At 36.0% G+C, this 13,015-nt stretch overlaps 1 protein-coding gene across 4 annotated transcripts; it reads left to right on the forward strand.

Annotated features, from left to right (window-relative positions):
* Positions 1-7,789: 7,789 nt before the first annotated feature.
* Positions 7,790-12,989, forward strand: LOC149425157 (uncharacterized). 4 transcript variants are annotated; one of them, XM_089650989.1, is made up of 2 exons: positions 7,790-7,873; positions 12,590-12,989. In XM_089650989.1, the coding sequence occupies exons 1-2, from the start codon at positions 7,815-7,817 to the stop codon at positions 12,894-12,896; spliced, it is 366 nt and encodes a 121-aa protein (XP_089507115.1). In that variant the 5' UTR covers positions 7,790-7,814; the 3' UTR covers positions 12,897-12,989. The 4 variants fall into 4 exon arrangements, 2 of the variants coding, with proteins under 2 accessions (XP_089507115.1, XP_089507116.1); XR_016305672.1 differs by lacking the exons at positions 7,790-7,873; positions 12,590-12,989 and adding exons at positions 7,953-8,006; positions 9,274-9,568; XM_089650990.1 differs by lacking the exon at positions 7,790-7,873 and adding an exon at positions 7,964-8,006 and having other exon boundaries at positions 12,590-12,988.
* The last annotated feature ends 26 nt before the right edge of the window (positions 12,990-13,015 follow it).

The raw sequence follows: 13,015 nt of genomic DNA on the forward strand, positions 1-13,015 counted from the left end.
ATTCCGGTGAATTTACATCGTTTTGAATCCAAAAAAACATAATTTTTTGATCTGTGCATTTAATCTTTAATTTTTTTCTGTCGCCAATTAAAGGGTTAACAACTTTAAACCGGGTCTATGTTTCGACAGATTAAAATATGTTAAACGGCTGATATTAACCCCTTGACCATTTATTTTTTCAAATTGATCTTAAAAAATTCCATGATTTTCTCGAAAACGAAAGTTCAAATAAATAAAATGTTATACCTACTACCAAACGACGTCATATGTGATTTAGATTCATATGCTACGAGTTTCCGGACATCATTTATATCAGCGGGGCACGAATTCCGCAGAGAAGGCCTTAGCAGATCCCAACGTGTCGGGTTTCAAATCAAATAGTGTGTAGGTAAAACCAACGACGGAATTATTATTATTCCTTTTGTCAGGCCGTCGTTGTAGGGTGTTGTAGGTTTTATCAGCGTCTTGGCGCCTTGGCAACTTGGCGCCCGAAGCTGACTGCTTCAATTGCGCCAGCATAGGGCCGGTCCTGACTCAAATGCAGCTACGACGATGACATTTGTTGATTTTCGTTTCCTGCTCTAGAAGCTGGTTAGTCGGTGGCGAAGTAAAGCGAGGTATAATTGCAACCTCCCTTCAGTGAACATCCTGGAGACACTGCAGAACCTTGGTGGTTGCATAAGTTGCCTGTATGCATTGTTGTAGCACACCCTCAAAGGGAGTTAAAACAATAACAATTAATAAATCATTATTTCCCTCGGGGAAATGATTCTAGATTAAGAAAGAAAAAAAGTTAGAATACCAACAACTAAACATTTTAAGCTGTATTTTAGCAAGGGTGGGAAGAGATGATATAACGTCAAATACCAGTCCGGGACGCACGATATGCTGCATTCACATTCACACTTTATGTTTTTAAATCACAATCTCTCAATCAATTATAGGAAATTCACATATCAACTAAATACATTCAATAGGCGCAACACACGATCCGACTTGCAGAACCTAACATGTTGAACCGCTAACCGATTTATTAGTATTCCTACGGCCCGACAAAAGAAACAATAATAATTCGGTAGTTAATTGTGAAAAAACTTAAATAAATAAATCTTATTTAATGCAAATTATGAAAAAGTTACAAATGTTGCAAAAAAATTACGAAAAAGACACAAATTATAAAAAAAATACCTGTGAAACTTAAAAATAATGTTATAAATTAATAAAAAAAATAAAAATACCTGTTCAAAATAAACATTTACCTACATTAATAAAATATTATGAGTTTAACTTATTTTATCTTTTGTTGGGTAGTATTATGATTTTACGGTGAAATTCGAATGTCACATCCAGCTATTTAACCATTACAAAATAACATCTAGTATGCTCGATCGATAAGGATTTTATCGATAATGTCGGTAACTTATCATCATTCCCGAGCATGACTGCAGATTGCCAATAAACAAAAGATCTTTATAATGAAATTTCTTTCTGAAAACTGGTATTATACGTTTAGAAAAAAAAGTTCAAACCCAAGCATTATCCCAAAAATTGTGATTTTTCCATAAAATGCAATATTATTGAATCAACTTACTACGTTTCTAAAATTTCAGTCCGTTCCAATAGATCCTGAGAAAACGGCTTTTTACGTTCAAACCCAAATCTTGCATTTATGCCCGAGAGGATGGTTATTTTTCCTAAAATGCCACATTGCTGAAATTTAATTATTGATTTAACTTCGAACAATTTATTCAAGTATTTTTCAAAAACTTCAGTCGGTTCGGCGCCATAGACCCTGAGAAAACGGCTTTCAAAGTTTGAATACCAGTCTTGCATTTGTGCCAGGGAGAACAGTGATTTTTCCCCAAATGTCGCATGACAGATTTTATTATTGATTCAACAAAACTCTTTATTTTAGTATGCTTCTAAAATTTCTGTCCGTTCGGCGCAATACGCTCTGAGAAAACAGCTTTCAATGTTCGAACCCAAGTGTTGCATTTGTGCCTGTAAGAACGATTTTTTTTTTCAAACCTTATTTTGCTGAGATTTTGTAATTGATTTAACTTAAGTCCATCAATTCTAGTAAGAATCTAAAATTTCTGTCTGTTTGACTGCACAGATCCTGAGAAAACTTCATTCAAAATTCGAACCCATGACTTGCAATTGTGCAATTGTGCCCGTAAGAATGACGTTTTTTTTTCAAACTTCCTCTGACTGAGATTTTGATATTGATTCTATTTCAGACAATCAATCCTAGTAAAAATGAAAAATTTCACTCAGTTCGGCGGCATAGATCCTGAGAAAACTACTTTCAAAGATCGAACCCAAGTCTTGCAATTGTACCCGCGAGAATCATGTTTTTTCCAAACTTCATTTAACTGAGATTTTGTAATTTATTCAACTTCAGACCATTCTAGGCAAGTATCAAAATTTCAGTACGCTCGGCTTCATAGATCCTGAAAAAACTGCTTTAAAAGTTCGAACCCAAGTCTTGCAATTGTGCCCGTGAGAATGATATGTTTTCCCCAAACTTCCTTTTATTGAGATTTTATAATTGATTCTATTTGAGATTTCTAATCTAGTGAGTATCCAATATTAAAGTCCGTTCGGCTGCATGGATCCTGCGAAAACTGCTTTTAAAGTTCGAACCCAAGACTTGAAATTGTGCCCGTGACAGTGATTTTTTTTTTCAAACTATATCTGATAGTATTATTACGCTAGCGTCTGGACGATCTAGGTCCTCTGATTGGTCGAATTCAAATCGTTTGTTTCGGGTAAATCCCGAATAGGGGGTCTGCAGGCAAAATTCGACCACTCTGCCCCTCTGGCGGTATAAGAACGAACCAAATGACTGGCGCGAACATTTAAATATGCAGCTAACGTTGGTCAAGTAAACGTTAACAAGCGTTTAATAAGAAGATTTCTTCTGGAAGCTTATCAATTTGTGATGGCATTATTTATTTTATTAAAACACAAATAACTTTGTTCACATCACTTAATTACATACAACCTCTACATGTTTCATGAAGTTCACCTAATCAGGAGTAACTATACATTAAAGTCAAAATTAAATATAGATTACAATTGGAAAGAAGAAGTGGAAGGTGGGGGGAGAGGTAAGAGTGGGCGGAGTTTATCAGAATTAGGAATTACAATATCGTTAGACGGGAAAGACCAGTTGAGTGCGAAAATATTTAAAAGAAGGTTTATAATTTTTTTTGCTTATTAATTATATCTGATTTTATATTGACAAGTTTTATTATTTCTAAAATTTAAAAATCATTTATTTGCAATACCTTATATCCTATGTGAAGTATTTTAGACCTGAATTTTTATCAAAAGTGTGATCATTATTCAAAAGATGATCAAACTCAGATTAACTATTTCCATTTACAGCTCCTAGATATTCTTTAGTTCTGACTTCAAAGTTTCTATTGGTTCTACCTTTGTAAAAGAAATTACAACCATCCCAATTGAGTTTATAAATTCTTTTTATAAACGATTTTTTTGTTTGATTATCGCTATCTTTATTATTAAGAATAATTTTTCTTCAAGTTTTCTTAGTGTAAAACGCCGGTTGAATAGTACCAGGAATGTTTTTATTTATAATTTTGGAAGTATCGTTATCCACAAATAGAATTCTACGCCATTGTTTATTTTATCTTTAGAAATAGGTTAAATATACCATTTGAAGAGATCATGTTTAATTTTTTTTATTTAGTATTTTAACTATCAATTTATTAGAGAAACCGTTATTAAATGCTATTTGTTTTATGAATATATTGTTTCATGGTTATATGCTATTTGTTTTTTCAGGTCTTAAAATACTTCACACAGCATATAAAGCATCGCAAATAAATAATTTTGAAATTTTAGAAATTTAAAATATTTTAATATAAAAGCAAATATAATTAACAAGAATTTTGTTTAATAAACTCTCTTTTAAATATTTTCCCACTCAACTGGTCTATCCCGTCTAACGATATTGTAATTCCTAATTTTGATAAACCCCGCCCACTCTAACCCCTCCCCCCTCCTTCCAATTCTTCTTTCCAATTGTAATCAACATTTAATTTTTTAATTCGGAGTATACTTACTCCTGATGAGGTGAACTTCGTTCATAACACATGTAGTGGTTGTATATAATAAGTTGATGTAAACAAAGTTATTTGTGTTTTAATGAAATAAAGATTAATAAGATTACATTATTTTATCTATTTCCGTTGTATATCAATGCTTGTACTCAATAAAATGTAAACATTAAATTTTATTTATTTGTGGCGTCGAGAATAATCCATTGAATAATTAATAATAAACCGCTCGACCTACTTAGTACCTACTCCCGAATTATGTACCTGCAATTCAAATCGCAACGTAAACAAAGTAACCTAAGTACTTCAAACACCTACTTGTCTACCAGGTGACAATACGTCACGAGCCGTCTTACACATACGAGAACTCGCCAGAAGGAACGAGTCTGCCGCCTATGCATAATTGCCGCGCTATCGAAGGTTCCTGAAACATACAGTCTGTGCGAGTGCCTAGGATTTAGTTGCCATCCACCTACCTACTGCCGCCGTCAGCCGTGTAGTATAAATATGCCCGACGCAGCGAGTCAGTCATTCATCAACCTGCCGCCAACGATGTACTAATCTCACGAGTGACGGTGCGCCCCCGCGCCCCCCGCGAAGGACAACATATACCCGGCTTCGCCCGTACTACCATGGACTCTATCGGGACATCATCTTAGCGCCTTGTCCAGATCGCCGTTCCTGGCAAGCGCTGCTCGGATTACAAGCGCCCTGGTTCCAGTGTCTCTGACCAGTGCTTCTTCCACGCTACCATGACCACCACGAGGACACGCAGCATCCTCACTGGTCACGCCGTTCCCGTTCAACCGCCTACAAGGTCCGCCGCACCTTCGGCCAATTTGTATTGCTCCGATTTTGTGAGATATCACTTCAGGGGCGCTATATTGTAATAATCTATTTACAATGTATACTCACCATCTCTCTGTGAATGACCTAATATCTATCTATTAAATGTAACTGTTGTTTGTATCACTTAAACTGGGCGAAACCCAACGAAGTGTCGCTCGCAGGGCTTAGCGGCAAAAAACCCGCGGAGCGGGTTTTTAACTTCTAGTTTTACCTAGATTTTGTAATTGATTCAACTTCTCCATCACCATCAATTCTAGCAAGTAACCAAAATTTCAGTCCGTTCGGCTTCATAGATCCTGAGAAAACTGCTTTAAAATTCGAACCCAAGTCTTGCAATTGTGCCCGTGAGATAGAGGTAGGTCCTATGAGTACTTTTCGTTACTGGGTACAATGAGTACAGGTACAGAGAAAACCTGGTAAAAATACCTGTGACAAAATACTCAAAAGTATTTAATACCGACCTTAATAGAATTACTAATTCTGAATAGAATTGATTCAGAATAAGTAATTCTAAATCACGCTCACATAATTCTGCACATATTTCCCACAAATTTTGTACGTAAGCTTGATTCCCCCCATTTATTATTCGAAATCCATAGGTGGGTGAGGGGGGGATTGTTAGAGAATTTTTGTAAAACATAATTTCCCACAAAAAATTTCAAAATGAGTACTTCCCCACAACATATTTCAAATCCATGGGGGAGGGGGTAGCTACGGGATTCCATGTAGAAAAATACCCCACATTTTTCCGGTCGCTAAATATCATCATAACAAATACCAGTCACAGATACCCATCAGGAATACCCATCAAAAATACCCATCTAATATACCCATCAAAAATACCTACTAAAAAACTCCATCAAAAATACCCTTTAAAAATACCCATCAAAATATCTTTTAAAATTATCCATAAAAAATACCCTGCAAAAATATCTAATAAAAGTACCTATTAAAAAATTTAATCTCGGTATAAAATACTGAGTATTTTGGAGATCTGTCACAAGTACAAGGTATCGCATGGAAATACCCGGTACTTTTACTGGATACGATAAGTAGGTACGCCTCACCTCTAATGAGAATGATATTTTTTTCCAAATTTTATTTTACTTAGATTCACTGAAAATTGTGTAGTAAATATTCCATATCAAAAGCTAATTGGAAGCCTTATGTATTTGGCAGTTTTGACTAGACCAGACTTGTCGTATTCCCTTAGTTATCTCAGCCAGTTCAATAAAAGTTATAATGAAACTCATTTTAGTTATGCTAAACGAATATTAAATTATTTACAAAAGACAAAACACTATTGTTTAACATATTGTAAGGAAAATGTAGAGCTAACAGGTTTTGTTGATGCAGACTGGGCTAGTGATAGTCTGGATCGTAAGTCTTATACTGGGTTCTGTTTTGTAATGGGTGGTTCTGTGATTTCCTGGCAAAGTAAAAAACAAAAGACTGTCTCCTTATCCAGTACTGAGGCAGAATATGTTGCTCTCTCAGAGGCATCTAGAGAAGCTGTTTATTTCAGAAATCTTATGTATAAACTTACTGGTAAAAAATGTGTAAATAAATTGAATTGTGATAATCAAAGTGCATTAAAATTAGCAACAAGTCATCAGGCACATGCTAGATCAAAACATATTGATGTTCGGTATCATTATGTTAGAGATGCAGTTAAAAATAAATTAATTAATATTGAATACATTTCAACTCAGGAAATGCCCGCTGACTTGTAAACCAAGGGTATTTTGTCAACTAAGCTTTATAAGTTCATGCACATGCTGGGAATTAAAGTTAAATAAAACAATATCTATGTATTCTGTTTGAAAAATTACATTTATTTTGTAAAGTGGGAGTATTAGAATAATGGTAACAAAATTATCAAATGTGTTTTGTGGCGCCATCTATATTGAAACAATGTGTAACCTTTCAAATAAAGTTCAAGAACAATAAAGATACAATAAAGAACAATAAAGAGAAATAGTTTCAAATTAGCGCCCATAGGAATTGTTCAGACTTTAGCCAAGAATCAAACCAACGAAAATGCCACTTGTATCTGTATTGAGTAATTGAAATATTCGACAGATGTCTCCCCTAAGGGCAATAATTGTGATTATATATACCAATACATTCAAATGAATTAGTTTATAAATAGGTTTGCAAGCCCATTTTCTTCCTCTTCTCTCTCTAAATAACGGATCAATAACAACCATGAAATAATTAAGGAATTCGAGGGTCGTTGTTTTTTGTTACCAGTGATGTGTGTTCTAAAGAATAAAACTTATCAATTATTTTTCTTGGTATCATTAATTTAACGAGGCCATTACTGTAACATATGGTCCAATCGAGCCGCATCGTGCACCAGAAAGAGCCGAAATATGAACCAACAAAAAACCAAGAAGATGCAGATCATCATCAGATAAGTATCCCAATACCATCCTATCAAAACTGTGACCGAATGCCGAATCCTTCCTATTTCAAATTATCCCAAATGAAATATTTAAATATGCAACAAAGATTGAAAAAAATTATTGTTGTTTCTGATTTTTCAGTTGCATAAAATTTTAATAGCTACCTACATTGCAAATTGATACGATTATTGTTAAATGAGCATCTCAATTGTAAGAGTTTTGTCATTGGATTTATTTAATTAAAAATAATTCACGCGAATATTCAAAATTACCGGGTAAAATCTCGCTACAAAATAATTTCAGCGAATTTCTGATTTAAAAAGTTGTCAGTGGTGAGTGGTTGTTCTGATTTAAAAGGTTGTCAGCCCTGGCACTGATAAGCATTTTTACTAACACCGCCGTGTTTTCATTCGTAAACTGTCAGTTGTTTGAGGTTAAAAGTTAAATTGTTTATTATTTACCATTAAAGATGGAAAAGTTAAAGCAGTTAATCAACAAGCGTGGAGTTTTGAAAGCGAAATTGACAAGGTTTAATGATATTTTAAAGACACTCGATAAAACGGAACTAGAATTACGTTATCAAAAGGTCGAAAAATTGTAAGATGACTTTGAAAAAATTCAATCTCAAATCGAAGAACTTTCGGATGACGAGGCAGAACACGTAAGTCAACGTGAATCCTTTGAAAATCAATATTTCTCTGTACTTGCATTAGCAAAAGGTTTATTGAATTCAGTAAATAATGAAAAATGTAAAATTAAATTACCAACTTTGAAACTTATTGAATTTCATGGTGAAATTACTGACTATGCTAAATTCGCTGAGACCTTTAAAGCATTGGTTCATGAAAATAATACGTTAAACAATTCTCAAAAATTCTTTTATTTACAATCGTGCCTTAAAAAAGACGCAGCTAAATTGATTGCCTCCTTGACCATATCGCACGACAATTACGAATCTGCGTGGCAGATACTGCAGGAACGTTACGCGAATAAAAAAATAATAGTTCATAGGCATGTTGCATCTTTATTTCAGTTAAAAGATATGAAACAAGAATGTCCAGTAGCGTTAAGGCATATTATTGATCAGGCTAATATAAATTTAGAAGCGTTAAAAAATCTAGGATTACATGTTGATTCCTGGGACGCGATTATGATATATTTAATATCTAATAAATTGGATGGATCAACTCGTAGATTTTGGGAAGAGCAGCCAATAGATGGTGCACTCCCAACGTTGAAAGAATTTATTACATGTCTAACCAAACGTGTTGAGGTACTGGAGTTCACAAATTTGCAAGAAAAAAGGCCTACCTACAAGAATGTTACAACACGTGATGATCGCAAGAAAGATTTGTCTGTCTCATTGATAGCAACCAAACACGGATGCATCCTATGTAAAGAAAATCATCCAGTGTATTATTGTAAAAAAATTCTCAAATTAAATATCCAGGGAAGATTAGAATTTTTAAGAAAGGCCCGAGCCTGTTTCAAATGTTTGAGGGTAGGACATTTTACACAAGATTGCAAAAATAAATTCAAATGTAAAATCTGTGCAAGTGATCAACATAATACTTTGATACATGGTAATGAATTAAATAGTGAAAACACAAATGAAGAGGCACACAGCTCGACATCAGTGGCAAATCATACGGTGTTAAATAAAAATGAAAAGATAATTTTACTATCTACAGCGATCGTGAATATCGTAGGTAGCGACAACCGTTTGCACAAAGCGAGGGTATTATTGGATTCAGGCGCCCAATCGAATTTCATAAGAGAGAGTTTTGCAAAAAAATTAAAATTAAAAACAGAAAAAATAAATACGCCGGTGTCTGGAATACTAAATCGCATCACACATATCAATCGAAGAGTTACAATTGACATGTTAGCAGTGAATAGTGATTATAATAAGAAAATTTCTTGTTTAGTATTGCAGGCTATAACAACCGACCTACCCCAAATGACCTTCAGGAAACAAGAGTTGAAGATCCCATCTGGCTTGCAACTAGCGGATAAGGATTTCAATGTCACGTCTCCAATTGACATCCTGTTGGGTGCGGAAGTTTTTTGGGAAATAATGAATAATGATCGAATACGCTTAACGGAGGGCGGGCCAACTATTCAAAGGACTGAACTCGGTTGGATTGTTTCCGGAGCGATCGACATCATCACTAAAACAAGGCCAGTATCAATTAATTGTAATCTAGCCATTAATAAAATAGGTAACCAGATGGAAAGATTCTGGAATCTAGAGGAGGTGGATGCCATGAAACCTCAGAATTTTGAAGAAAAGGCTTGCGAAGTCAACTTTACAGAGTGTCATAGTAGAGACACGGAGGGCAGATTTACGGTAGCCTTACACCTTACTTGTATAGACCAACTAGGGAGTTCTTTGTCAATGGCTGAAAAAAGGTTTCATACATTGGAAAGAAAATTTTCCACCAATAAAGAATTGAAATGTCAATATAGCATGTTTATGAGAGAATATTTACAATTGGGTCATATGGAAGAGTGCCGAAAATCCGAATGCGATGCGAGATCATATTTTTTACCACATCATGCGGTGATGAAGGAGTCAAGCACCACTACTAAAGTTCGCGTGGTGTTCGATGGATCGGCAAAAACATCTTCTGGTATTTCCCTTAATGATGCTCTGATGGTCGGACCTAACATACAAAAGGATTTAAATATGCAAATTTTACATTTCAGAAAACATCCTGTAGTCATAACTGCGGACATAGAGAAAATGTACCGTCAGATAAACGTGCAGGAAAGCGACCGCAATCTACAGAAAATTGTTTGGCGCTTTTCACAGGATGAGGATTTGAAGCATTACAAGCTAAAGACAGTGACTTATGGATTAGGACCGTCATCTTTCCTGGCGACAAGATGCCTGAAGCAAATAGGTATTGAAAATAGACTTTCATTTCCTATAGCAAGCAATGTCATTGAAAACGACTTTTACATGGACGACCTATTAACGGGAGGAAATGACGTTGAATCGTGCCACCTTCTAAAACAACAGGTAATCAGTTTACTAAAATCTGCAGGGATGAATCTAAGAAAATGGAGATCGAACGTGGCAGAATTATCTTCCGAACCAGGTCAAGATATGCAAGGATTGATATCTAAAGAACCCCAAGAAGAAAAAATACTAGGATTAATCTGGAACAGTGAGTTTGATTACTTTTCATATGTAGTGAAAAAACCAGTATGTACCGTACAAAGCAAACGGCGGATATTGTCAAGTATCGCCTCAACGTTCGATCCTTTAGGACTGCTAGGACCAGTAACGGTTGTAGCAAAACTAATTATGCAGAGATTATGGATATCTAAGACTTCCTGGGACGAAGAAATACCCGAGGGAATATTAAAAGATTGGGAAAATTACATGAAAAATTTATCTCAAATAAACCTGTTGAAAATAAAGAGAAGAATCTTGTGGGGTCAAAACGGCCTACAAATCCATGGTTTTTGCGACGCATCGGAAAAGGCCTACGGAGCCTGTGCGTATCTAGTATCCAGGGACGCCGAGGGTAAGATGCACTCTCAGTTAATATCTTCCAGGTCCAGGATAGCGCCATTAAAAAACATATCCCTGCCAAAATTGGAACTTTGTGGTGCGGTGCTGTTAACGAAATTATTAAAAAACATCAAAGAAGCGCTCAACATGGTTGAGGTGGATACATACTACTGGTGTGACTCTACCATCGCACTATGCTGGATAAGAGGACAGCCAGCTAGATGGAATACCTTTGTGGCCAACAGGGTTGCCGAGATACAAGAGGCCGGCGATCCCGCCCATTGGCGACATGTTTCATCGCAGGAAAACGCCGCTGATATTTTATCAAGAGGAGTTACAGCAAACAAACTATTACAAGCAGATATTTGGTGGAAGGGTCCAGATTGGCTAATAAGAGAGGCCGATCACTGGCCGAAGCCAGAAAATTCCTGTATAAATCCTCCAGAGATAAAAACCAAGGCGGTATGCGTGTCTACTAATGTCACGGAGTGGGACATCTTTTCAAAATTTTCCTCTCTCAACAAGCTAAAGAGAGTAACTGCATATATATTGCGTTTCTTTAATAATTGTAACACAAAAAACTGTAAATTAACCGGGAGGTTAAGCGTGCCGGAGCTGGACAATACATTGCATCGTCTAATAGCAATAATTCAACGCTACCATTTTAAGGATGAGTTCAGGGCTTTGAGTAATAAATGTTCACTGGATAAACGTAGCGTTATTTTGTCGCTTAATCCATTTATAAATAATGGATTAATTTGTGTCGGGGGGAGGCTAACAAAGGCGAAACATTTATCATACCAGCAACGACACCTAATAATTTTACCAAAAAATAATAGGTTAACAGAATTAATTATTCGACATCTTCATTATGTACATTTACATGCAGGGACACAAACTTTGTTATCTCTAGTGTGATTACAGTTCTGGCCGATTGCCGGAAAAACCACTGTTAAGCAAATATTACATAAATGTATAGTATGTTTCAGAAAAAATCCAGTAACCAGTCAAGTTATCATGGGTGACTTGCCGGAAAACAGAATAACACCTAGCAGGCCGTTCGAGGTTACCGGGATTGATTACGCAGGTCCTATCATGATGAAAAGCGGTATCACCAGGAAGGCTCCATTGGTGAAATCTTATTTATGCATTTTTGTTTGTTTCTCAACGAAAGCTGTGCATTTGGAACTGGTAACGGACCTCACCACTGACAACTTTTTAAATTGTTTAAAACGTTTCATTGCGCGGAGGGGCAAACCCTTTAAAATATATTCAGATAATGCGACCAATTTTAAGGGAGCATATAATCAACTGAGAGAATTGTATGATAAGTTAAAGAAATCTGATGACAAGATTCAAAAATATTTAGCTGATTTGTCAATACTGTGGGGATTTATTCCACCACGGTCACCGAATTTCGCTGGACTCTGGGAAGCAGCAGTGAAATCCGCCAAATATCATTTAAAAAGAATAACCGATAATTCAAGTTTAACCTTTGAACAATTATATACTTTATTGTGTCAGGTAGAATGCTGTTTAAATTCACGTCCGCTCACTCCTCTGTCCAACGATCCGACTGACCTGAATCCTTTGACTCCAAATCATTTCCTGATTGGCGGAGGGATAGCTTCTATCTCTGAGAAGGATGTTCGGGAGATACAATATAATCGATTGAATCAATATCAAAAATTAAATGCACTGATTCAAACATTTTGGTGCAGGTGGAAACTGGAATATCTTGCAGAATTACAAAGACGTACCAAATGGAAGGAAGACAAGGGCCTCAGGACTGTTGAAAGGGACGACATGGTCATACTAAAGGAGGACAACCTGCCGCCTAATATGTGGAAACTAGCCAGGATCCTAGCTACTCACCCTGGAGCTGACGGGAAAGTGCGGGTGGTTACCCTCAAAACCGCACAAGGAACATTTAAGAGACCTATCAGCAAAATATGTTTATTACCCATGGAAAGGGATTCAAGCATTGCTACAGGGACGCCCGATGTACCCCCCGGACTGAATAAATAAGTTCCTGCAGTCATAAAAAGGAGAAGAATTAGCAACCTACCTGAAGGATGACCTTGGACCATCAAATTTTTGCTAGCAGTCATAAAAAGGAGAAGAATTAGCAACCTACCTGAAGGATG

The sequence above is a fragment of the Hesperophylax consimilis genome, chromosome 3 (assembly GCF_061612785.1).
Source record: "Hesperophylax consimilis isolate HC1 chromosome 3, BYU_Hcon_1.0, whole genome shotgun sequence".
Classification (NCBI taxonomy): domain Eukaryota; kingdom Metazoa; phylum Arthropoda; class Insecta; order Trichoptera; family Limnephilidae; genus Hesperophylax; species Hesperophylax consimilis.